The sequence below is a fragment of the Tiliqua scincoides genome, chromosome 6 (genome assembly GCF_035046505.1).
Source record: "Tiliqua scincoides isolate rTilSci1 chromosome 6, rTilSci1.hap2, whole genome shotgun sequence".
Taxonomy (NCBI): Eukaryota; Metazoa; Chordata; class Lepidosauria; order Squamata; family Scincidae; genus Tiliqua; species Tiliqua scincoides.
The window spans coordinates 41,005,390-41,031,401 of NC_089826.1; the positions used below are offsets into that span (position 1 = coordinate 41,005,390).

General features: G+C 43.2%; 1 protein-coding gene across 2 annotated transcripts in view; it reads right to left on the minus strand.

The window, feature by feature from the left end:
• ANAPC10 (anaphase promoting complex subunit 10) overlaps nucleotides 1-26,012 on the minus strand; it is a 46,959-nt gene that overhangs the window by 20,849 nt on the left and 98 nt on the right. For both annotated transcript variants that reach the window (XM_066632650.1, XM_066632651.1), the window contains exons 2-4: nucleotides 15,354-15,474; nucleotides 9,915-10,005; nucleotides 8,664-8,784 (exon numbers count right to left, since the gene is read on the minus strand). In XM_066632650.1, coding sequence (XP_066488747.1) covers nucleotides 8,664-8,784; nucleotides 9,915-10,005; nucleotides 15,354-15,468 — 327 coding nt within the window. In that variant the 5' untranslated portion in view covers nucleotides 15,469-15,474. The remainder of the gene's footprint in view (nucleotides 1-8,663; nucleotides 8,785-9,914; nucleotides 10,006-15,353; nucleotides 15,475-26,012) is intronic.

Genomic DNA, 26,012 nt, shown 5'->3' on the forward strand with positions numbered 1-26,012 from the left:
GCCAGAATTTGGTTTAGACTGATATGTGTCTAAGCTGTATACATGTTTCACATGTTTACACATGTGAAAATACACTACATTTTCACTGTCTCAGAAACATAACACTAAGATTTCCTGCTAAAGATCAATGGGTACTAAAGTGTAAAGCACATCCCCCTTCAAAGGTATAGACAGAGAGAGGCATTGGGAAGTATCAAGTAGCTGGTTTTTATTCTTCTTTCTACCTGGGGAAGCTTTACAGTGACATCGCCAAAACAATTCTGTTACAGATGAAACACCTGAAAACATCTGTTCTGATGGAAAATCACTGACTGGGGGGGGGGGATCTTGCACTACACAGTTTGTACCCAACATGCTCAGCATGAATCATAAAATCTTTATGGATTATGTAAGTTATAGCAAAGCATTCTGAACATAAAGGAAGGGAAATGTCAAAGTAATAGCCTCATAGTACATTGACAGATCCTTAGCAAAAAAAAGAATGGTGGTCTGTTGCATACCTTAGCATTCTTTTCTTTGCTTTACTACATGTTTTCCCTGAAAGCATTTTTACTTACAGTTCCACAAAATGCCTGGAGCAGGGAATAAGTAAATGAAGTCCATAAAAGGGGTTCAGGAATTGGATCCATTTTTATTTTTTAATTTTAACATTTATAAATTACTACTCCACAACACGAGCTTCTATCATAATATTTTACATGCCTGTGAGTGGCCATGCCTGCCCACTTTCCTGGCATGGGTCAAGAGGCACAATTGTCAGAAAGAGGACAGTATGACTGTGTTTGGGGAATCTGTTGCTTGACAGTGAGAGAGGCAGAGAAATTTAAAAAGTTGCGAAAAAGCATTTCATATGAGCATGTGTCATAGGACCAATACATTTTGGCAAGCTGTCTTCTTAGGGCATCCCCAAGGAAACCGAAAGTTTCGAGTTTTTGGCTGCAAAGGCTGTTCTAAACATTGTAAAGAAGTAGTTCTCACACATGTAGCACTGGGATAGGATTGGGCCCCATGTCATTTCTGCCTTTCGTATAGCAGACAGCAGCATTAGCACAAAATACACAAAAATCATTACACCTTAATACACACAAGACCCTTCTTTATGAACCCTGTTCCCCAGATTGTTCAAATTTGATTCCGCTGTACACAGCTTAATAGTGAACCAAATCCTCACTATAATCTGGAGAGCTTCTTCAGATAGACCTAGCAGAGCTTTTTGATTTGTTTTTCCCCACTGGATAGAAGTTTCTCCCCACTGCAATGCATGCCACATTGCAAACTTGCTGGGGGATCACATTTCACATGAGAAAATAGGTTTTAGATGTCAAACCCTCCCATGCCGGGTAAGGCATCCATACCGGGTAAGATGGTGGAATGCCTCATCAAAGATAGGATCTCAAAACACATAGACGAACAGGCCTTGCTGAGGGAGAGTCAGCATGGCTTCTGTAAGGGTAAGTCTTGCCTCACGAACCTTATAGAATTCTTTGAAAAGGTCAACAGGCATGTGGATGCGGGAGAACCCGTGGACATTATATATCTGGACTTTCAGAAGGCGTTTGACACGGTCCCTCACCAAAGGCTACTGAAAAAACTCCACAGTCAGGGAATTAGAGGACAGGTCCTCTCGTGCATTGAGAACTGGTTGGAGGCCAGGAAGCAGAGAGTGGGTGTCAATGGGCAATTTTCACAATGGAGAGAGGTGAAAAGCGGTGTGCCCCAAGGATCTGTCCTGGGACCGGTGCTTTTCAACCTCTTCATAAATGACCTGGAGACAGGGTTGAGCAGTGAAGTGGCAAAGTTTGCAGACGACACCAAACTTTTCCGAGTGGTAAAGACCAGAAGTGATTGTGAGGAGCTCCAGAAGGATCTCTCCAGACTGGCAGAATGGGCAGCAAAATGGCAGATGCGCTTCAATGTCAGTAAGTGTAAAGTCATGCACATTGGGGCAAAAAATCAAAACTTTAGATATAGGCTGATGGGTTCTGAGCTGTCTGTGACAGATCAGGAGAGAGATCTTGGGGTGGTGGTGGACAGGTCGATGAAAGTGTCGACCCAATGTGCGGTGGCAGTGAAGAAGGCCAATTCTATGCTTGGGATCATTAGGAAGGGTATTGAGAACAAAACGGTTAGTATTATAATGCCGTTGTACAAATCGATGGTAAGGCCACACCTGGAGTATTGTGTCCAGTTCTGGTCGCCGCATCTCAAAAAAGACATAGTGGAAATGGAAAAGGTGCAAAAGAGAGCGACTAAGATGATTACGGGGCTGGGGCACCTTCCTTATGAGGAAAGGCTACGGCGTTTGGGCCTCTTCAGCCTAGAAAAGAGACGCTTGAGGGGGGACATGATTGAGACATACAAAATTATGCAGGGGATGGACAGAGTGGATAGGGAGATGCTCTTTACACTCTCACATAATACCAGAACCAGGGGACATCCACTAAAATTGAGTGTTGGGCGGGTTAGTACAGACAAAAGAAAATATTTCTTTACTCAGCGCGTGGTCGGTCTGTGGAACTCCTTGCCACAGGATGTGGTGCTGGCGTCTAGCCTAGACGCCTTTAAAAGGGGATTGGACGGGTTTCTGGAGGAAAAATCCATTATGGGGTACAAGCCATGATGTGTATGCGCAACCTCCTGATTTTAGGAATGGGTTAAGTCAGAATGCCAGATGTAGGGGAGAGCACCAGGATGAGGTCTCTTGTTATCTGGTGTGCTCCCTGGGGCATTTGGTGGGCCGCTGTGAGATACAGGAAGCTGGACTAGATGGGCCTATGGCCTGATCCAGTGGGGCTGTTCTTATGTTCTTATGTTCATGCAAAACAGCAACAACAAAAATTCCCTGCATGTAGACAACTAGAACATCAGGGAAGATGCTTCCCCTGCTGTGTTGTGTGTGGTATAGGAGTTCTCATTTGGGAGGAGCATTTAAAAAATATGTCTGTTCAGAATTCTAAAAACAGTTCATTGTGCACTGCATGAGAAAAGTAGTTGGGAATGTTGCTGTTAAAAAAACTAAAAAGCAAACTGGACACATGGAATTAGCTGCAGTTTTTGAAATTATGAACTATATATATATTATGTATTCACACTGACATTTCCACAGGGGAAGAATTCACCCAATGAGGTAGTGATTTAGAGTGTAGCATGTGAATTGACCCTTATCCTGAAGCTATCACAAAGTACTGAAGAGACAAGCGTGCATTATTGTGGATCAGATGAAAACAACTATGACAAAAACAAGCAAAGAGGATGCTGCTGAAATTGACTTTGCAACTGCTTTAGAAACCAATAGAGCAGATCAACTCCAGTCATAGCCAATAAAAGAAAAATGGTTCCAATATTTAAGTGACACAGAAAAGTCTCACTATGTCTGTTTTTAAAAAGCAGACACAAACCTTAGCATCAGAAAAAGCAAGTGTCCAATGCATGCCCACCACTCAACATTAAAATGTGCAGCAGAAAATTATTTACAAAATCTAGTGAAATAAGATTCCAACTTAAATATTTACATTTATGACCCAGTGGGTCATAATTATGCAAGAACAGTTACCCACAATTAAGAGATGCCACCAGCAAATCATCTGCAAATGGGTGTAAGCAGTAATTATCCATAAATGAAGGTAGTAACATGGCTGACTGGCTACCACTTTTCACCATTATGGGTAAAAAGGAGTACATAAATATAGCTACATAAATATGATAAATATGCCTATTAAGTCACTTTCCATTAACGGCCCCATTCAAACTCCCCATGTGACAATGGCGTGGCGTCTGCTGTGTTCCGCGGGGGAGTTTTGGCTGCTGGAGATCTCCTCAGGGTAAGGGGACATTTGTCCCCATGCCCCAAGGTAAGCCCCAGCAGCTGCTAGGGGTCAACTTGGACCTATATTGCAGCCTGCGTTGATCCATGAAGGCGGATCAGGTCTGGGAAGGGGGTTAGGATTCAGCAGGTACCGCTACTACTGAATCTGCCTCCTCCCAGGCCCAGTCCGTCTATCCCCAGCCCCAAGGTCTGCAACTAAGCCTAAGTATAGGTACATGAAATAACTGAATATTCTTAGGAACATGGGGTTTGCAACACTATCAAAAAGATTCCATCCAAACCAGGTAAACATAAGGTCTTTAAAAAAAAAAAAAAAAGAGCATTGCCTCTTTGCACATTAAGCATAAAGCATGTTGTTTAAGGAACATTACACCACAACCCCTGCTAACTGGGTAAGAGGTACTTTTTTCAAGCGGGTGCCCCTCTTTTCAGTAGGGGGAAGAGTAACTGGCCCACCTCACCCCAGCAATGTCATTTCTAGTGGCAGTTTGCTGGTGTTCTTTTGCATCTTTTTAGATTGTGAGCCCTTTTGGGACAGGGAGCCATTAGTTATTTGATTTTTCTCTGTAAACTGCTTTGTGAAGTTTTTTGTTGAAAAGTGGTATATAAATGTTGTTAATCATCCTCCTCCTCCTCCTCCCCTTATGTCCTTATAAGCTTGATTGCTGCCTAAAAGAATTTTTCATAATATTTGTATTTTCATGAAAATTAGAACCTAATAAACATCAGTAGTGTTTCATTGGTACAATAGTGGTTGGAGTTCTGAAAGTTCAGCCAAACTTTGGGGCTGAGACAAAACTGTTTCATCTCTTTTGCATTTTCAGGGGAAAAGCCCTGATTTTCAAGGGTGTTATGTGGCAAAGCTCATCGATATTACGAATGGCTTTCAACTGCTATTATTCTCCCCAGAACGATGCTACACCATGACATAGTAGTAAGAACATAAGGTCTGCTTAGCTGGATCAGGCCAAAGGCCCATCTAGTCCAGCTTCCTGTATCTCACAGTGGCGCAAAAGATGCCTCAGGAAGTACTCAAGACAGTAAGATACCTGTATACTGCTGTCACTCCCTTGCATCTGGCATTCAGATATAGGCTATCTCTAAAACCCAAAGGATGCATATAGTCATCATGGCTTTGTCACTTGAGATGGACTTTTCCTCTATAAATCTGTCTAATCCCCTTTTGAAGATATCTAGGCCAGGTGCCATCACAACATCAGAACATTTAGTGTTCTGGAATGTTCTGAGAATAAAATGGTAGTTGCTAGACAAAAAGAGCCCTAATGGGCATCATTGAGTTTTGCTCTTGCTTCTGAAACCATGCTCTTCCTCACCAAAATATACTCCAACTTCTTGGCCTATAAATGGGGGCACAATATGGAAGGCATTTCAGCCCAGGCAGAGCCCCGTAAAGCATTACCAATAATTACTGCAGTGTCAAAAGACAAGTGGTGCTCAGTTTCACAAATATATTCCCTCAGACTGGTGGTGCGTTGTCATTTTTTACTGAAAGTAGGTGTTGAAGCTGCAATTTGGAGTGGAAAGGGAGAGGGTACTTAGGTCTGTTACAAAGCCCCCCACAATATATCAGCGAGCCCAAGTGGGGGCAGAATACAGATACCTTCTTCTACACAGAACAAGCAGCTAGGAGAAGGTGGGTTTTTCTAAGAAGAGCAGCATAAGGAGCAAGTGATCAGTGCCCCACCTCCACACCCCAGTGAATTTCCAATTCAGCTTGCAACTGCTCAGAGCTGCTAAAAAATAAACTATGTGAAGCAGGCATAACATTCATGCAACTGAGTGCCCTCTGCAGCTTGACCCCTAAAATAACCCACTGTGACTCGGCACAATGAAATAATCAATAACTTGCCCTGCAAAACTTAACCACTTTGTTAACTTTAGCTCTGTTCTCCAATTCTCCCCCCTCCCTAATATGGTCTAATACACACATTCCTTTTGCTCCTCCTGGGCCCATTAATATGAAATGGTGGTTGTTGTGTACAGGCACCTCCTTTAAGGAATGTGAACTCACTGTCAACTGGCATGAATCTTTGGATATAGACAGGATATAAATCCAAATCAATGTCCAAATACTTCATATTTTTTTAATTACTCAAATATATCTTTTAAAGATTTAGAACACTTTGCTCTTATAGATCTCAATTGGGTAAGAAAGAAGAAATCTGGAGAAATGAGGGGGTAGCCCAATCTTAATGGGACTGCCTGTGCTGCAGTACAGTGGTGCTGAAACGGCCACTGCTATATCCCGTGGGGCCAAGGAGGCAGCCAGTGGACTCTTCAAGGTAAGGGAACAGTTCCCTTACTTCGTGTCAAGCCCCAGCAGACTCAACAGGTCTACTCGGATCTGGACCAGCAAATGGCTGGCACAGAACCAAGTAAAACCACATAGGGCTTTCAGGAATGGGAGGGGGGATAGGATGGTGGTGGCAGCCTCTGTTGCCATCCGGCCCCCATCCTGGGCTTGAATCCTCATTCCCTGCCTAGATTCAGCCCTCCCTGCTTTCCCTCATCCTGGAACACCTCCCTGCTGCTCAGCAGAGAACTTACCATCAATGGCTCCCGGGGCTCCGAAGAATGGGGCGGAGGCCCAGTGTCTGCCCACATGGACCTCCCCGCCTGTGCCTCTGTCATTCTGGCTGCTGCAACATGTCTTATGGCATGTTTGTGACAACCATCTCCTGGGCAGAATGCAGGAGACTGGCACTGCCCTGGAAGAGGATCAGGCCAGAAGTTGGCTAAAGTTACTTTATGCAGCCTTATGGCAGCCCAACACATAATGCATTCTGGATAGGCTTATTGCCTGAGCTGGAGGGTTCATGTCACCAACACTGATCATGCCAATAAGACTGTGCTTAAAAAGCACAGCTTATATCACCCATACACTCTTCTAGATGCTATACAACAGCAGTAAAAGATTTTGCTAGTTATCAATAGTAAGAAGGGTAGGGATTATTTTTCCTGTTTGCTCTGCAAAGCTTTTGTTTGGCAAACCTGCATTTTGAAATATTAGTTCTATAATGCAATGTATTGCCAGGATCTCATCAACCTCACAAGTAGTTTGACAAGCCAATGGGGCTTGGACTTGTTTCTTGCAGCCCTCCCCCCATGCAGCAATCTGGTTATGACTTTCAAAAGCAATTTTTGATACAGCACAAGGATGTCTCTCCTGGTAGGTGTTAGTGTAGAGCTTTATAACCCCTGCTAATAAAGCCATCAGAATGAACAATTCCCATCAATTCATTTAAGTACATTTTTAGAAACTGAAAATTGCTTCTTTAGAGAGGAAAAGTCTGGAAAAAATGAATGTGATAGCAATACTACTGCTGCTGCTAGGCATAGGTATAATGCCTTCAAGCATTCAAAACACTTCACGTGGTATTAACCTGTAAGATGAGTACTGTTGCACACAGGGGGCTGAGTGGGAATGGTTTGCCTAAGGCACCTTGTGAACCCACAGCAAAGGTAAGACTTGAACTGGGGACTTCTTGATTCATAGTCCAATTTCTTATGGCCCAGTCCTATGAAAGACTAGTACTGGTGAAACACACAGTCTCCTGGTGCAGGCTGCTGCAAAGGAGTCATAAAGTGCTTTGTAGCAGCCCAAGCAGCTGGAGCACTGGAGGGAAGGCCAGAGTCTTCCCCCATGTACTGACAGAGGTTGGGAGTCCCGCTGAAGCATGTATGCCCAGTGCAGGGGGTGAAATGGGACAGGGAGGGGTGAAATGGGATGGGCAGAATGGGGAGGAGATGGGGTAGGGATGGGTGGATCAGGCCAGGGAAGATTGCACTCTGATGGTCATCTATATTCTTATTTTGCTCTGAAATCACAGGATGCAGGAAGTGGCAAGGACTTATGTGATGTTTTTCATTCCAGTGAGTAAGAAAGAACTAAGGCAAAATCTTTTTGCCCGTCAATGAATTTTCTCAATGAATTTTTTAAAAAATCATATCAAATCACAAAGAGAAACAAATATAGAGAAAATACTAATCCAAACTATCTTGGCAGCATTTTAGAAAAGCAAACTAGTTTATGATTTGTCTCTATGCAAGCATATATGAGGTCTAAAACTGTCTACTGTAGCATGCTTTCAAAATACTGCTTCTTTCTGTCACCCACACGACATACACACAGCAAGAGTGGCCTGAAGAGCAGACATTTTCAGGGTTTTCCCCCTTGCAAATTATCAAGGTTGTATGTAGAAGAACAACATACCACTACAAAAGTATAATCATTAATTACTAGTAGAGTGGGCACTGAGGCATGAATCCAAAAACTACTCTCTACAGCCAACAACGACATCTAGTGGACAACTGCAAATAAAACATGAACGAAGAGGGGAAAAAATAAAGTTGTATTGAGCTTTCTACCATTTTGGTTTTCAGGTCAAAAGAAGTACTTTAGGGATGGGACAGAAATATTTTCCTGAAAAAACTTTAACTTGAGCATGTTTTTAATTATTTTCTTTGTTGCAGTTCTTTTTCCTTGCTGACGCAGCTCCATTTTTGCTCTTCTTTCTGAATTAGTCCACAGAGTGATCCCAGCCAGTCAATCAAAGATGACATCATGACGAGGACAACATAATAATGGACTATCATGCAAAATATATAGGAACACAGGTAATCCTGCAAGTCCCTATCCTTGACTCATGAATGTGATTCCATTTTTGCTTTTTCATTTTGTATTGCGCATGGATCCATTCATTGGCATATATCCATGAATATCAAATGCTACAGGCAAAGGTATTTTCTCTTTTAAAAAGACTCAACTGAGTCCATACTGAGGACATAATGCATTAAAAGGGCATAAAGTACTCACCCGGATTTCCTGTAGGTTGTGGAAGTTGTTTCCTACTCTAACAGAGATCTTGCTAGGAGTGTAGCTTTCATCAGATTTGTAGTCTGCATAAATACACAGGGTTTTCACTGTTGTCTTTCTTCTGAAAAAAAGATACAGCAATATCAAAGATTTTTTTTAAAGCAATAGCCTGTGCTGGTTTGGTGTCGTTATTGTTTTTTCAGACTCTGGAAGGTTCAGTTGGGAAAAATCAGTTTAAAAGCCCCTTTATTGTAAATTCATGACTGATACAAAATATTTTAAAATAAAACGTGTAATAGGGCACACTTCAATAAAACCAAGGTAACAATTAAAATTTTTAATCACAATCAAAATACAAGTACTTTATTATGGAGTAGCCTTGCTAAAGCTTCGATATATCAATTCCTTTCCAATACAATGATCTGCCTCTCAGGTGAAATCAACAGAACAGCTTATCTGAACTCTGGGAGTCCAACACCACCATCTTAGGTATGTCTACTCAGAAGTAAGTCAGTGTGCATGCATACTTACTTGGAAGCCCCACGGAGCAGCCTAGCTGGCTGCTCTTTGCTTTCCCTTTACTGAGGGCAGTGGCTGCAGAAGCAGAGGCAGTGCTGCCATCCCCTCACCACCCCACTGCCAGTGGGTCACTTTGTGACATGTAAGTAAGGAGCATCCAGCTGGGTTGCTCTTTGCAGCAGCTTGACTCCTGCAGTGGAGGGTAGTGGCTGCACAGGTGGAGGCGGCCCTTCCATCCCCTCACTGCCACCCCCCCACCGGTGGGCCACTCCATCTTCCTGCCTACCTGCCTGATGGCTTTCTTCCCTTCAGGATGATGGTGGCTGCAGGTGGAAGCCAGCAAGTGTTGAGGTGTCCCTGTGCTAAGCTGCCTCTTCCCTTCCCTGACTAAAGCATCTGCAATTTTCATATCCAAGGGGGTTCCGAAATTGAACCCCCATGGATAAGGAGGGTCCACTATATATATATTAATCATAATACTTTTGAGCCACACCCAACAGACTTATTTGCAAAAGTTACCATTTACTTGGTCATTTGCACTACAGGTAACATTTAAAACAGAAACGTTATCTAATTACAAAAACTTTAACCCATTTGCCTAGCTGAGGGCTATGAATGTTGAAGACCGAACAATATATTCCTACTGCAGGCTCGGTTTTTACTTCTTTCAGTACAAGTGATACTGGCAACTGCATAAAACCCAACTTACATATATCAGTCAGTATTCAGTACCTGAACTGGATGTTCACCAAATGAGGCTGTGATCCATCAGACTGCCAGTATGTTTCTAGATTATCATCTCGCAACTGGTCCACACCAAACCCTAACACACAAAACACAAAAAGTTCATATTGTTTTCAGTAATTCCTACAATGCAGATGTCACAGGCACAGTTATTTCATCTATACGTGTGTGCAACAGATGGAGAAAGTTCAAGTGTTGATCAGCTCCTAATCGGTTCAAGTGAACCTCATGAGTCATCCAATAAAATGCCTGAACAGAGATGAACAGCAGCTGGACTTAACATCCACCCTATCAATCACTGAAATTCTGAAACTGAAAAGAAGTGTCTGATGAGGCAATGGTGGTATGCAGCATACGTAGGTGCACATCAGTATCACTGAGCTGGGTGAATCAAGGGAAATGCAGTTTTCTTGCCAGAGGTAGAAAATATTGGCTAGGTTCAGACAAAATGCAAAACCATGATTTGTTTAACTAAAATATGGTTTTGCATTATTTCTGAACCCGAGTCTGTGTGGTTTGGGGTCAACAAACTAGGGCGTGAAGCTATTGCTTGAAGTTGGTTTGTAAACCACAGTTTAGGTTATGGGCAACTTTATGTTCTGTCTGAACACTCAGACCATTGACTAATCAGAGTTATTGCTCTTCCACAGAAGGCTGTTGCACAGTAGAGACTGGAATGAACAAATGAGGCTGAGTCTTTTGCTGTCACACATCTGCAAGCTCAAACCATGTGTAGGATCTTCTACAGTTAATACAAACCATGGTTTCACATTTTGTCTAAACCCAACTGAAAAGGAACAAGGGTAGGAGCAGATGTACACTAATGGAGTGGAAAAAGTGCAAAGATTTGGCAAGATAGAGTTGGACTAGGATGTTGGGAAGGGTAAGAGACCGTCATATCTTCATCATATTACATTATTCTTGGACAGAGGATCTTTGGCTACTCTGGTCTACAACAGTTAGTGTCCAGCTAAATATGACTTTCAGCTAATAATCAGCATTTCTATGTCAAGGGGTGATGGATCAGTCATCTTTTGTGTCTACGACAGCAATTCTCAAACTTTGTAGCACAGTGACCCATTTTTTAGAATGACAATCTGTCGGGGCTCACCAGAAGTGATGTGGTTAACCTGGAAGTGATATAATGGCCAGAAGTGACATCATCAAGTAAGAAGATTTTTAACACCCCCCCTTATGACAAAATCAAATCAATTAAATAAGAAAAACTAAAAGATTACAGTAAGTATAAGTTTAAAAATTTATTTAAAATAAAGAAGAACCCTCCTAACCCTCCCAAGCAGTTGCTGATCTGCTTAGCAGTTCAGCAGTTGCTGGTCTGTTATACTGTTTTTATATTATGATGCATGTTGTACAGAATGTGTGGGTGAGTGAGTGATTGTTGGAACTGTAGTGTATATTTATGCTTGTATCTCAAAGGTGCATAAATTTCGTTGTGCTGTAGCACAATGACAATAAAGTTACTACTACTACTACTACTACTACTACTAAAAAATCCCCAAAGATCCCAAAGGCTGCAATCCTATCCACACTTAGCTGGGAATAAGCCCCACTGACACTCATTGTTAAAAGCATATACATACTAGCCTGTTAAAAGTACAGATCTGTAACATTTCCCCAAATGCAGTCACATACCATGGTAGCATAAAGTCTAATCTAAAACAAAATACACATTGAATTGAATAGGGGCCCACCTGAAATTGGCTCGCAACCCACCTAGTAGGTCCCGACCCACAATCTGAGAACTGTTAGTCTAGATAGGACTGGGAGAGGAGCAGAACAAGAGAAACTAGATAGGACTGGGAGAGGAGCAGGACAAGAGAAGCTAGATAGGACTGGGAGAGGAGCAGGACAAGAGAAGCTAGATAGGACTGGGAGAGGAGCAGGACAAGAGAAGCTAGATAGGACTGGGAGAGGAGCAGGACAAGAGAAGCTAGATAGGACTGGGAGAGGAGCAGGACAAGAGAAGCTATACTTGTAGGGTTCCTCAGGGTATGACAATGATTAAGATTGAAACATTCACACATAGAGATTATGATGTTTCTATAATTTTTTTTATTATGAAGAAAAAAATGCAACATTGAAATGGTGACCGCCTATAAGATTTTCATTCCTAAAATCTTTGAGTTTGAAACTCACATTGAATAGCTGTGGGGACCTGATCCTGGCCACCAGTGAACATGATACTGGTCGTATTTGTTCATGTATATTAACTACACAAGCCTAATTGACACCATTCAGTTTTATTTTTAAGGTATTCAGAAGCTGAAGTAAAATGAGAGTTTGGTGCCAAAAGTAGTTATACATCCTGGTTTGTAAGAGAAGCTTGGAACTTTGACTCACACTCTCAATCAAATCCTGTGACAGTTCAAATGCGTCAGAACTCAAGAAAGCAAAGCAAATAAATGATTTAAAGCTCTTTTGCAATGTTATTTGAACAGTCTTGCTTAAATTACAGGCAGGGCTCATAAGGTGAGTTCTACAAGTATCCCGTAAGCAAGCCCACAGATTTGGAGACATTAAACTGAACCACCCCAACAACCTGCTGAAAGCTGAAAGGTAAAATGGTTTCACATTTTCTTTCTACTTTGGCAGCTTTTAAATAGGTTAAAAAGGTTTTCAAGGACTGGGGAAAAAAGCTATTGAAAGATGACTTTAGAAGAAGTGCAGTTATACTGAATACCTGTGCTTCTTGGACAGCAGAATTTATGTGGTCAAACCATACTCAAAATACGCAAATGCTGAACAGGAAACACAGTTCATATAGCATGTTTTTGAAAGTTGGACATCCAAGTGATCATTATATTCTACCCCAAAATCAATTCTGAACAGGCAAAATTTAGGGAAAATAAGTACTCTTGGTAGTATTTCGGTTTGGACCCACCACAGGCTAAAGCTATAGAAATGCGGAATAACCCAAGTAAACCTCCCTTGAAGACTTTTCTATAAAGGTGTCCAAAACCCCAGGACTATTTTGGAAATGACTGGTAAACGAGAGTAAATGGGCAGGACTGTTTAAAGTTATTGCTCACTGCAAAGCCAACTTGTACTAACTCAGGGTAGTAGTCCCAATGAAGTTGAAAGACTGATGCATGACTCAGGTTTGTTGATAGAGATGCCCAAAGCCACCCAGTGAGTTTCATGGCTGGGTGAGGATTTGAACCTCTGACACTCCAGTGTCCAAAGCTGGCCCTCTGTCTGCTGCATCACTTAATCCATCACGCTTGAACATATTGTCAAATGTCTAATCATGAGCCTGATGGACCACTGAACAGTAGATATGTTTCCCTCTCCAGCCATAAATATCAATAGTATGTTTCAAGATCATGTTATTATGTTTGATATTTTCTATTATTACAGGCATGCCCCCATATCCATGGGGATTTCATTCCTGAACCCCCCGTGGATAGCTGAATGCGTGTATGCCGGGGGACTCCTCCCCTCTCTGGAGGGTCCTCTGTGGGCCTCAGAATGACTGTTAGATTGAAAAAACCATTACTTCTGGTTATATTGTAAAACTGGAAATGACATTTTTAAAAGGCATTCTAAGGCCTGGGCAACAATAAAACCAGAAGTAACTTATTTCAATCTAGCAGTCATTCTGAGGCCTGCAGAGGCTGCGGGCAGTTGCACATAGCCTCTGCAGGGCTCAGAAGATCCTCCGGAGGGAGTGTGCAGGCAGCCCTGCAGATCCAATCCACAGTTAAATGAAACTGCTGATACGGGATCTGTGGGTACAGGGGCCCCCTGTATTTTATTTATTATGTTTTATCTATATTTATGGCTGAAGAGGAAAACTTATCATATACACAGTACTATTCAGTGGGAGGATGAGCAGTGGGCAGAATGGGGAGGAGATGAGGTGAGGAGGAGGGCAAATCGGGCACAGGAGGGGGTGGGTTTGGCAGCAGTGGCACTCACTAAATTCTAACCCCCTTTCCAGGCCCAGTCCACCTTCACAAATCAATGCGAACTTGCACCAGCAATATAGCTGTCCCAAGTCCAAGATGACTCATGGCAGCTGCTGGGGCTTACCCCAGAGCAAGGAGACAAGTGTCCTCTTATTCCAAGGAGACCGCCAGGAGCCAAAACTCTGCCTCACTGCCACTGCTGCGCCCACCGCGCAAGGAGTTAGCTTGGGCCAAGGGAATGAGTTCACTACCTACATATGAACTTAATGTAAATGTTTTTAATTATATGCACTAACATACTATTCAAGCTTTTAATTATATGCACTAAGCTTCCAGTTTTCATTACCTGGTAATTGTGACTGCTGAGTAAATTGCCCACTTCTATTTATAGAAAATAGACTTATAAATAAAGACTAGGGTTGCACTTTTAGAATATTTTACTATTGACAGACTCCTATTAAAATGGACAACCTAAACGTTTTAACCATGTAAATATATACAATTGTTATGGACAATCATTTGTCACATCAAGATATAAGACCGTAATACGTGCTCCTTAATTTGTTGAGTAGTATTTCACTCAAAATGATTAGTATTCCCATCCTAGATAGCACAATCCTAAATATGCTTACTCAGAAGTAAGTTCCATTTATTTTAATAAGATGGTCAGGTAATAATTCAGTAAGAGCCTGATGCTGTGGTCTGTGGCACGGCTCAATGGTGCGGACTACAGTTGCAAACGTGTGGTAAGGCAGGTTTGCGGGGCTTACCGCTGGGCTCCCACCAGAGCTAGCTCAGCTCCGGCTGGCACTGAGCCAGTGCATGGCAGGCGCCAGGCTCCGCAGCTTGGCAGTCTCCTGGACCGCCGAGCTGTGGAACAGGAGATGGGGGCCTGGTTGGGGGTGTGGGGAAGGTGTTCCAGGGAGGGGGAGGCTTGGCCAGGAGTATGGGGAATGTGTGTCGGGGGAGGGGGAGAGGCGGGTCCGCGGAGTGGAGCTCTGCAGGATCCAGGGCGCTTGGGTAGGGCTGCTCACCCTACACAAGCGCCTTCACTTTAGTGGCAACCAAACAGTCGCTAAAATGAGTAGCCCCATTGCGGGGCTGCTTCCCTTACTCACGGGGAGGGGACGAATGTTCTCTTCTCCTGAGGAGCCTCCTGCAATAGTGCGGGAGGTGTTGGATCCGGTGGGAGCCCTCTGTGGAGCTGCCGGGTCCTGCAGCTCCGGGCAGCTCAGGATTGGGCTGCTCGTCTCACATTTCAATATTTCTGAGTAAACATACATTTAGAGTGGATATTACTACCTGGGAGTAAGTCCCACTGAACACAATGGGGCCTACTTCTGAGCAGACATGCCTAGGATTCTGATGTTAATTTAAAGTTAAGCCATAATGATGGCAAGCAACAAATGCTGTGAGCACAAAAACAGCACAAAAGCACAAAAACAGTGAGGCTGAATGTGGTTTCACTGTCTGCACTATGGTTTTTTTTTCAAATTACCTGGTTTACAAGACGAAAGTGACCAAACAGCTTGTGATCCTATTTCTCGAACAGTTCCGGTCCTTTCCAGGTGTTTTGGATCTGCTCCAGGAGGTGTCTTGTTAGCAGTGGTCATTTTTCACTAGCAAGAAAAAGAAAGCTATGAAATGTTACATGCCATAATAATTGGAGGAATAAGAATACTTTCAGAATGCTTGTCACAAATATAGCCATCTTTGGTTGTGATCCAGAGAGCCCCTTTAGATACATGGAAGGGCAAAAGGTTGCAGAACAACAAACATATACAGGTCGCGTCCCATCATCGCTAGGGTTCTGTTCCAGAACCCCTAGCGGATAAAAAAATTCGTGGATAAAAAAAAGTGGGAAAAATAGATTTAAAGACCCACTTCCAGGTTTCTTGCCCCTCCATTGCTCTAATAAGGTTGTGTCTTGACATTCATAGGGGTTTGATTCTGGGACTCCCTGCTGATACCATAAAATGTGTTAAATAAAAGCAATTTTTAAAAAATTAAAAAGGTGTGTCTCTTTACAATTGTGGTGTTTAAACAGTTTTTCTTACTGTTGTAAAGAAGCAGTCAGCAATTAGAAATGCAAAGGACCCCTTGCCTTTGCCTGGTTGAGCTGAAGAATGGAATGATCACTTGCATGACTATCTCTCTACAACAGTAAGAAAAACAGTTTTTCAAGCTGTGATTTTAAAGGGGTGCATTTTTCCCCTTCTCCAGGGATCAGCACATTCCTTCTCATTTGCAGTGGTCATTCGTGCTGAGTCAAATCCACGTATAAAAAATTTGTGTATAACAAGGTTGGACCTGTAGTTTGCTTTTTTAAAAGATAATCACAGAAACATCTAAAATGTTCAAACATGAACAGCTGCATCAGCTGTGCCACCATGTCAGCCTCAAAACCTAACAACTATAAATAATGACACTGGGTTATAACCAAAAGATCCTGCTTCCCAAACTTTTTAGCATGCGGACCCACTTTTTGAAATGACAATCTATTGCGACCCACCAGACTTAAAACAAGAGATCAAGAAAGAAATTTTGTTAATTTAAAATAATAAATTATTAATTAATAATATTTGGGGACTGTGCTTGTGCGTGTGTGTGTTTGTGTGTAGACATTTGCTAGACTCTTCCTAGAACCGGAGTCATAAGAGCATAAGAACAGCCCCACTGGATCAGGTCATAGGTCCATCTAGTCCAGCTTCCTGTATCTCACAGCGGCCCACCAAATGCCCCAGGGAGCACACCAGATAACAAGAGACCTTATTCTGGTGCCCTCCCTTGCATCTGGCATTCTGACATAGCCCATTTCTAAAATCAGGAGGTTGCACATGCACATCATGGCTTGTAACCCGTAATGGAATTTTCCTCCAGAAACTTGTCCAATCCCCTTTTAAAGGCATCCACGCCAGACGCCATCACCACATCCTGTGGCAAGGAGTTCCACACGTTGAGTAAAGAAATATTTTCTTTTGTCTGTTCTAACTCTCCCAGCACTCAATTTTAGTGGATGTCCCCTGGTTCTGGTGTTATGTGAGAGTGTAAAGAGCATCTCTCTATCCACTCTGTCCATCCCCTGCATAATTTTGTATGTCTCAATCATGTCCCCCCTCAGGCGTCTCTTTTCTAGGCTGAAGAGGCCCAAACGCCATAACCTTTCCTCATAAGGAAGGTGCCCCAGCCCCGTAATCATCTTAGTCGCTCTCTTTTGCACCTTTTCCATTTCCACTATGTTTTTTTTGGGATGCGGCGACCAGAACTGGACACAATACTCCAGGTGTGGCCTTACCATCGATTTGTACAAGGGCATTGTAATATTAGCCGTTTTGTTCTCAATACCTTCTTGATCCCAAGCATAGAATTGACCTTCTTTACTGCCGCCGCACATTGAGTCGACACTTTCATTGACCTGTCCACCACCACCTGAAGATCTCTCTCCTGATCTGTCACAGACAGCTCAGAACCCATCAGCCTACATGTAAAGTCTTGATTTTTTTGCCCCAATGTGCATGACCTTACACTTACTGACACTGAAGCGCATCTGCCATTTTGCTGCCCATTCTGCCAGTTTGGAGAGATCCCCCAAAGCTCCTCACAATCACTTCTGGTCTTTACCACTTGGAAAAGTTTGGTGTTGTCTGCAAACTTTGCCACCTCACTGCTCAACCCTGTCTCCAGATCATTTAGGAAGAGGTTGAAAAGCACTGGTCCCAGGACAGATCCTTGGGGCACGCCGCTTTTCACTTCTCTCCATTGTGAAAACTGCCCATTGACACCCATTCTCTGTTTCCTGGTCTTCAACCAGTTCTCAATCCATGAGAGGGCCTGTCCTCTAATTCCCTGAACTATGGAGTTTTTTTAGTAGCCTTTGGTGAGGGACCGTGTCGAATGCCTTCTGAAAGTCCAGATATATAATGTCTATGGGTTCTCCCGCACCCACATGCCTGTTGACCCTTTCAAAGAATTCTAAAAGGTTTGTGAGGCAAGACTTACCCTTACATAAGCCGTGCTGATTCTCCCTCAGCAAGGCCTGTTCGTCTATGTGTTTTGAGATTCTATCTTTGATGAGGCATTCCACCATCTTACCCGGTATAGATGTTAGGCTGACCGGCCTATAGTTTCCTGGGTCCCCCCTCTTTCCCTTTTTAAAGATGAATTTTGAGTCCCTCAAAACTCCCTGTTCCTCCAAACTTTTAGTCATTCCAGGGTACTCAGAAGGTTGATCTGGAGAGCAAGATAAGAAGTTAGGGACTTCCAGGTCAGACAAAAGGCTGAGAGTGGGTTTATACATGACCTACAGCACTCCAATTACAGGAGAAAATCAGAAAATGTGACATTTTAAATTGGGGGTATTACCTCATACCACAGGTTAGCATTCCGGCTAATGATATTTTTCTGCAAACCAGGCAAGAGTGCTCACAAAGTTAAAAAAAAATTACAAAAACTTTTCACAACCCACCAAAAATTGGGTTCATGATCCAATGGTGGGTCCCGACTCACAGTTTGGTGTAATTTGAAGGCACTTCCACTCATGCAATGGAAGCTCTGAAATATTTTACCACTTCTACCCTCATCTAAGTATATTCACCATACTGCATGCTATGCTATTCCCACCTTAGGTCCCCTGACTGTCAAAATTAGTTGGGCGAGGGGGTAAGCAGCAAAGAGGGAGCAGGAAGTCTTCCTTCTAATACCTTTTGTGTATCCAAGTAATTACCAATAAGCGTAGGCAGAGGTGTAATTAGGGCAGAGCCTGAGGGGCACTTGCCCTGGGTGCTACGCCAAGAGGATGCGCATGACTATCCCTCAGGCTCTGCCCTAGTTATGCTGGAAGTGATTATGACTTCTCACCCTCTATGCCCACTTCTCTTGTGGAAGGAGCAGCGTGAAGCTGCCTTAGCAAGTGTCCCTCCTCCAGGGAGAACCCAGAACTGACTGTCTTGTTGTACCCTTGAAGGAGAGTATCCACAGGAGAAGGAACGGGGGGCCAAGCCACTGTAGTGAGCACATCTCCTCTGGGGAGAACCCAGAAGTGACATCAAGTGACACGAAGTGGCAGTGCCTTATGCCTCTGAGCGCAAGTCACATATTTGCATCTTCAATATTTCTTACTTTGCTTACACACTGGTTATAATATGGAAGATTTACAATATAGTGAAGTACTGATTTGGGGGAGGGGGGTCACTACTGTCATCCCCAAAACCCTCCTGGACTTAACCTCCATCTGATGAATACAACAACATGCCCATTTAGACAACTGAGCAACAATGGTGCAAGGCTCCAGGTACGGCAACTGCCTCCTTTAACATCTTCATCCACCATGGAAGGAGTGCAGCATGGGATAGGTAGTCAGGTCAGGGGAGGAAATCAGGACTCAGTTGTGCTCCAGAATTTTTGAACAAGCTGCTGTCCAAGGTCCTGCTGCTTCAGCTAACACTACCTGCTGAGACTGTTCCCCATAACCTGCAAGCTTCAGCTCTTGAGCTCCTACTCACAGTCAGGACTGAACAGGAAACCCGGGTGGTGTGAACAGGGTGGTGTGGACTTGGGCCAGAGATGGGAAGAATAAAATGAATCATTCCCATAGATACAGCCATGATTCCGTGGAGAAAGGGCAGAATACAAATGTCATAATATGTTCTCCACCTTTTTTCTTTTGATACCCTCCCAGTTACTCTATATATAATATTGTATAGGATCATTTCACCAATGACATAATTATTGTCCCGTACCTAACACAGTCCCTCATGTAGCAGGCACCAGAATGCCATCTTTGCTGAGTTAAATAATCACAAACTGCCCTATCTTTGTTTTTGTCCTCATCTGTTTGGCATAAGCAGTAAAAGAATAAAACTGTCCTTTAGAGAGCTAGTCACAACAAAAACATTAAGAGCCATTAGCAGGAACGAATTATAAAATAATTACACAATGGGAAAAGTCAGAGACTTTTAAGTTGTATTAGTTACAGCTACTGGAATAGTTTCAAATGTATTAATAGGAAGAAAAATTTCCAGTGTGTCAGGTCTAGTTTCCAAACTGTTTTCACATTCTTCAAAATGTCAAGAATCTGTGGTTTGCAACCATATACTAATTGCCTCCTAGGCAGAAGCTTTCCATTTTAAAATCAGGGCATGCACCTTTAAATTGTTGAAAAACAAAATCTTCACAGAGGCATGTTTCCCGCAACACAGGATTACAGAGCAAAGAAACAGCAAATCAAATATTGGTTATTTCTTTGAGTCAAACAATATAATACATGTGCAAAGAGTTGTTTTACTCACCAAGTAATGGGTCATTATTTACAACTTCCAGTTTCTTACACAAAGTAATGGGGGGAAGGTACAGTAATGCAGAGGGTGGGCAGGGAATAATAGCCAGATCTTACTTCTCTTCACAGAATGGACAACTGCCCAGGACCACAACATCTATCTAGACCCTATATCTGTGCTACATAAAGGGTCAAACTAACAGAATATATCATCACAGGAAACATTACGGGTATGATCTCGGTATCCAATGATTTGGTATCCATTGGTTTTTTTATCCACTATGGATTCAAAACAGAATCCCAGTGGATAATGAGGCACGACCTGTACTCCCAATTTTTTTCCCTTCAGTTTACAGTAGAAAGCTGGTGGGTAAGGACAAGGTACTCAGCCTCTCCCCTTGGGCCGTTTACCATTCAAGATTCCATGTATGTAGATTTTTTTTTCTGCCATAACTACACAGACATAGAATAATTATTACAGAAGTATGTTTGTGAAAGTCAAAAATGATTCAACAATAAAAACGTGGCGGAGGTAAGGTGGGTTGTAGGAGACACCATCAAAATAGTAAAAGGATCATCGACAGCCTTCAATAACAAACAAGGTTCCCATCATAGAAATGCTTTTGTCAGATGAACAACTGATGGTTTTCAGAATTTAATGCTACTTAGTCAGACGGAAAAATAAAACCTATTATTTTTTTAAATTATGCTATTATTTTCATTGTACTTCTCCACAGAAGATTCTGTAATTACCACAAATGTGCACAAATTGCATGCTAGGCACAGTACAGAACATAAAAGTGGGGTGACTCTGCTCCAGTTATTTGAAAGATGGGATAGGGAGAATATTAGAGAAAAAAGTCATGGGAATGGTGCAGATGAGAGTCATGAAGCACTGCAGAAACAGAAGGTCTGTGATAATCGTGTTCTCAGTGAGATGTTCTGATGAATGACTGATGGCTCATTTAAACTGAACTAGCTTAGAAAAAGGTGGGTAAGGGGAGAAAAGTAAAATCAGTAGTAAAACAAAAGTACAGTCAAGACAACAGTGAAAAGGCAACAACAGGATCAGAGATGCTTCAGGTTGCCTGGGAGTCAGGCTGCCGAGAGAGTGTATTTTGGGGTGGTTTATTCTGCACTGTCCACTATGATGCCAGGGGACAGTGGGGAACAACATCAATGTCGCGCCCCCAGGAAGCAGGAAAGGGTATGAGAAAAGCAGGTACACATTCTAGGAAAGGAAAACTTTGCATGGGGAAATGGCAGTTGGAATGTTGGGGAAGAGCAGTTAAAAGAGGCAGTTGGTAAAGAATGTGTGTGAGAGAGACAGTTGCTGTGAACAAAAAACTGCTGAGCAGACGCTTGGGAAGGGCTGAAGTACATGAGAAGCATTCCCTGAAGACCATCTGGAAAGCTCCACTGAGCAAACCTCCTGTAGAATACACATTAAAACTTACCTCGCTGTTCTAAAGTTTACAATAAAATTCTTTACAGGAAATCCTACTATGTCAGTGTTGTTTGATGGGGACCAAGTGCTAACCTGACAAGTCCAGTTCCTAAAGAAATTGGCCATGGTAATGTTACAAGTGAGAAAAGGGGGTTCAGCATCCCTTTCACATTATATGGCGGCAGTGTTGGGATTGTGCATTGGTGCTACAGTAGTGGATATGGAGGCTCCTAGATCATTGAATGTGCTGGCTGAGGCTGCAGCAGCAACTTTTGAAGATGGAAAAGATGGAGTAGAGAGTGCTGTGGGAGGCACAGATGGTGTAACCACATTACCTTCAATGTCGAAACGTTGGTATTGGGAGACTATGGAAAGATGGTGGACAGAAGTTGAAAGAAAGGAATAGAAGTTAACAGAGATGGAGTCTCTGATAAATTTTTCAAGTTCAAATAGGACAGGGAACATGAATAAAGCAACAGCTGGTGGTGCGATGGAAGCAGCCACCAATACATGTCTGCAGGGAGAAGCTATGATGGAGAATGGGACAGACAAAAGGTGGGGATGTGGAGACATTAGAAAATTTTATTCAGGGGAAAGAGCAGACCTGTTGCAACAAGAGTTGCAGGAGCTTGTTAAACAGTGGAGTCTCTGAAAAAAAGAATGAGAATCTGAGCAGGAAGACAATTGGAATGATGATGCAGATTGGGAGAAAGGTGAGAGAGTGGAGTACCTTCTCCAGAGAATGCAAGTAATGCAGCAACACATTGATGAGTTGAGGAGAGAGAGGAGAGAGGTGAAGTTGATGCAGATAGAGAAACGAGAGCATGGAGAAAACCCCAGTTTCAAGAGGAAGTAAGATTATTTAGAACTTGAGGAGAGAGAATTTTACTGGTTTACAAAGAACCCCAGATGAGGAATAAGGATTTAGATATGTACCCTGTGATTAGAGAGGGAGCAGAGTGGACTGGAGAGGTTTACCATAGATGGCAGCCCCAGTATCATTAGAAGAGGTATACCCAAAGAACTGGAGGATGAAATTTGAGTAGTCAGTAATTGATAATTCTGGAATGCTAACTTGGACAGTGGTAGACCCTGAGCCTGTCCCATGTGTAACAATGGGATACAGTAGAGCAGAAGGAAATGTAGGAAGATAGTGGATGAGAACTCTACTTCCCAAGTTGGAGCTAAATATCTTGGTAAAGAAAATGGGACTGGATTAACTCTCCCAAAGGGGTAAGTTATGTATGTCAGCCTTTTGGAATGCTAGTAAGATAAACAGAATTAATTTTCCCAGAACAATCATGCTGGAAGCAAAAGTTACAGGTGGTAAACACAGCAAGTCAGCTGCAGGTGAGAAAAATTCAACTGGAATTGGAGACCGTGAATACGCTTCAAGTCAGGGAGTTGGTAAAGAAGAGGAAATGTAAGCCTGGTGAAGAATACACCAAATGCTGGCAAGTGAGTAGAATCCCTATGGAAATGAAGGCAGGTACAGCTGAGATGCAACCAGAACTCGACTATGAGAACTTTCCCAGGAATCGAATAGTTGCTTTTAAGACACAACTTGTGGCCCAGGAAAACATGAGTGATATTGAAAAGAACGTTTCTTGGAAACAAGGGGTTAAACAGATACTAATTGCATTGCTAGGTGCCAGAGAGAAGGAGGTGGTGGAGGAGGCTGCAGTTGTTGGGCATCTTCTATTCTGCAAGGCATGAAAGCACCCCTCAAGAACTTAGTGAGTCAAAGGAAGCAAAGAAGTTTACCCCAACACTTCAAGCAGCCTGGTCTAATGCTGGGCTGCTTGAGTGAGGGATTAGGATCCCCTCGTGGGCCGGGGTCCACCCGCTGGCCTACCTGCCACCTTCCCTCCAACCCTCCCCAAACTCTTGTGCCGCTGGCCCACTGCTGGCACAAACTTATCTCTGCTAGGACAAGATCCAGCACAGGGAGGCTGATAGGCATCCTTGGGCTGACCTCCCCGACTCCCATGGTGGCACAAATGTGCTTTACGGCACTTTTGCAACACCTGGAAATTAGCACAAGGGACTTGCGGCAGCTTAACCACAACTCTGGATTGCAATCTTAGTCTGGTTTTGCTATATCTAAAATTTAGAAACAATTGTAAGATTTTGATGTAAGTCAGAAGACTATGAGCTGGGAGTAATAGTCAATCTAGGTATCTATATGAATAAGAGGTTCAAAGTTTTATAATATTAAAACTAACGCATTTTAAATATAAGTACCTTAGATAAAACGATTGTTGGTATACAACAAGACTTTTTGAAGAAAGGGGGGCATGTCAAGAGAGTGTATTTTGGGGTGGAGAAATTGGATTCATTCTGCATTCTCCACTATGGTGCCAGGCGACAGTGGGGAACAACATCAGTGTTGCACACCCAGGAAGCAGGAAAGGGATGAGAGAATCAGGGAGACATACCAAGCAAGAAAAGAGGGTTCAGTACCTCTTGCACATTACACTGGCTTAAGCAGATGAGTGATAAATTGTGCATATCTTGAAAATGTTTACATAATTTACTGTTGCCACATTGAGAACTGCCCCTTAATAATGATGGGTGAAGTTTTTTGCAAGGTATGTTCCATGATGTGAAAGAAGAGGTTCAGCTATCATTATTAGTAGTTTATTTCTATACTTTTTTTCAGCAATTACAAAAAAACCTCACAAAATAGTTTATTTAACAAGATAAATGAAGGGGGGGAAAAAGTTCCCCGTCCAAGTGGAGCTGACAATCTTTTTTTTTTTTCAAAGGTGCAGCAAGTCCTCACTTAATGTTATTTCATTCAACATTGTTTTGTTTTAAAGTTGGTCACTGATTCTCAATCTTCTGACCTTCGTGTTCTCCACAGCTGCACACTGTAGGGCTACCAGAAGCCACTTCTATGTCGCGCCAGACCCACAACCCATTTCTTTGGCCTTGTAGTGCCCCAGTATGTCTTGTGGGTAGCTTCCACAAGGCATTCCGGAGTGCGATAGAAAAGTGCTTAAAGAGCCTGCCACCTGAGTGTGGTTGAACCCATCTACAGTAAAATTGGTTTCCTTATAAATGATTCTGCTTTAATTTGCAGTTTCCAAGAATTTAACAACTTTAAGTGAGGACTGGCTGTACTCACAAGAGACACCAGCACACCTTCTATTGTGCAGCCAAGTCCGATCAGAACCTGAAGCTTCCCCTTCCATTCAAATGCCTGCCTGCCTGCCTACTACCATGTCCCCGGTTACTGAACAAGCAGAACAGCATTTTGGGGACCCCACTGTCCCAGGCATGTAAGCTGAAGAAAGGTCATATGGACCAGGGTAAAGCCAGGGGAAGCCCAAGACCACCCTGTGCTTGAGGCAGTTTGCCAAATGTGCCCTAAACTCCTTACTAAGTGATGTGCCAGCCTCTTGGACAGAAAGCAGAATGGGGGGGGGGGGAGGAAGCATGGAAGAGAAGAGTGGTGGGCTTGAGGCTCCTCCACACTTCCTCTCCTGCTCTATTCCTTTTCCAATCCAGGGAACAGAAATGAAGAGGGTGGAAGGACAGAGGTGGTCACCACACCTCACCAATCCGTGGCCCGAGGCAACTGCCTCAGTCGGCCTCATAAATGGGCCGGACCTTGGTAGAGCACTTGCTTTGCATGCAGAAGATCTTCTACATCAGGGGTGCTCAACAGGTGGATCGCGATCTACCTGTAGATCGCGAGGCAAAATGAGTAGATCGCGGAGTGCCGACCCCCCCCTTCAGGTGCCTCTGGGAGGAAACGCCAGGAGTAAGGCCCATTGTACTCAATGGGGCTTACTCCCAGGTAAGTGTGGCTAGGATTGCAGCCTCACAGCCTAATCCTAGGCATGTCTACTCAGGAGTAAGTCCTGTTATACTCAGTGGGGCTCAAGGTACACCAACATACATTGTACACATAAATGTTATATGTTATGATGGCGCGAACATTGTAAAAAAAAACTCTGGTAGATCTCTGGGCCTTGCTGGGTTTTAAAGTAGCTCTTGAGCCAAAAAAGTGTGAGCACCCCTGTTCTACATCTTCGATCTCTGGAACAGATGGCAAAGTCCCCGCCTGAAAGCATTGAGAACTCAGAGCCCAATCCCAGGCCTGTCTACTCAGAAGTAAGTCCCATTAGATCAATGGGGCTTACTCCCAGGTAAGCATGGAGAGGATTGCAGCCTGAGAACCCAATCCTAGGCCTGTCTACTCAGAAGTAAGTCCCATTCTAGTCAATGGGACTTACTCCCAGGAAAGTGTGGCTGGGATTGCAGCCTAATATAGAGCCGATTTCTATAAGGTCAGCGTCTACTGCTGAACACAGACAGGGACAAGCACTCTGCACACAGTCAGAGACGCTCTTGCGCTCAAAGGGAAGTGGTATTGTTAAAAACAAGGGGGGAGGCCAGAGCCAGACAGACGCGCCGCGGACGAGAGA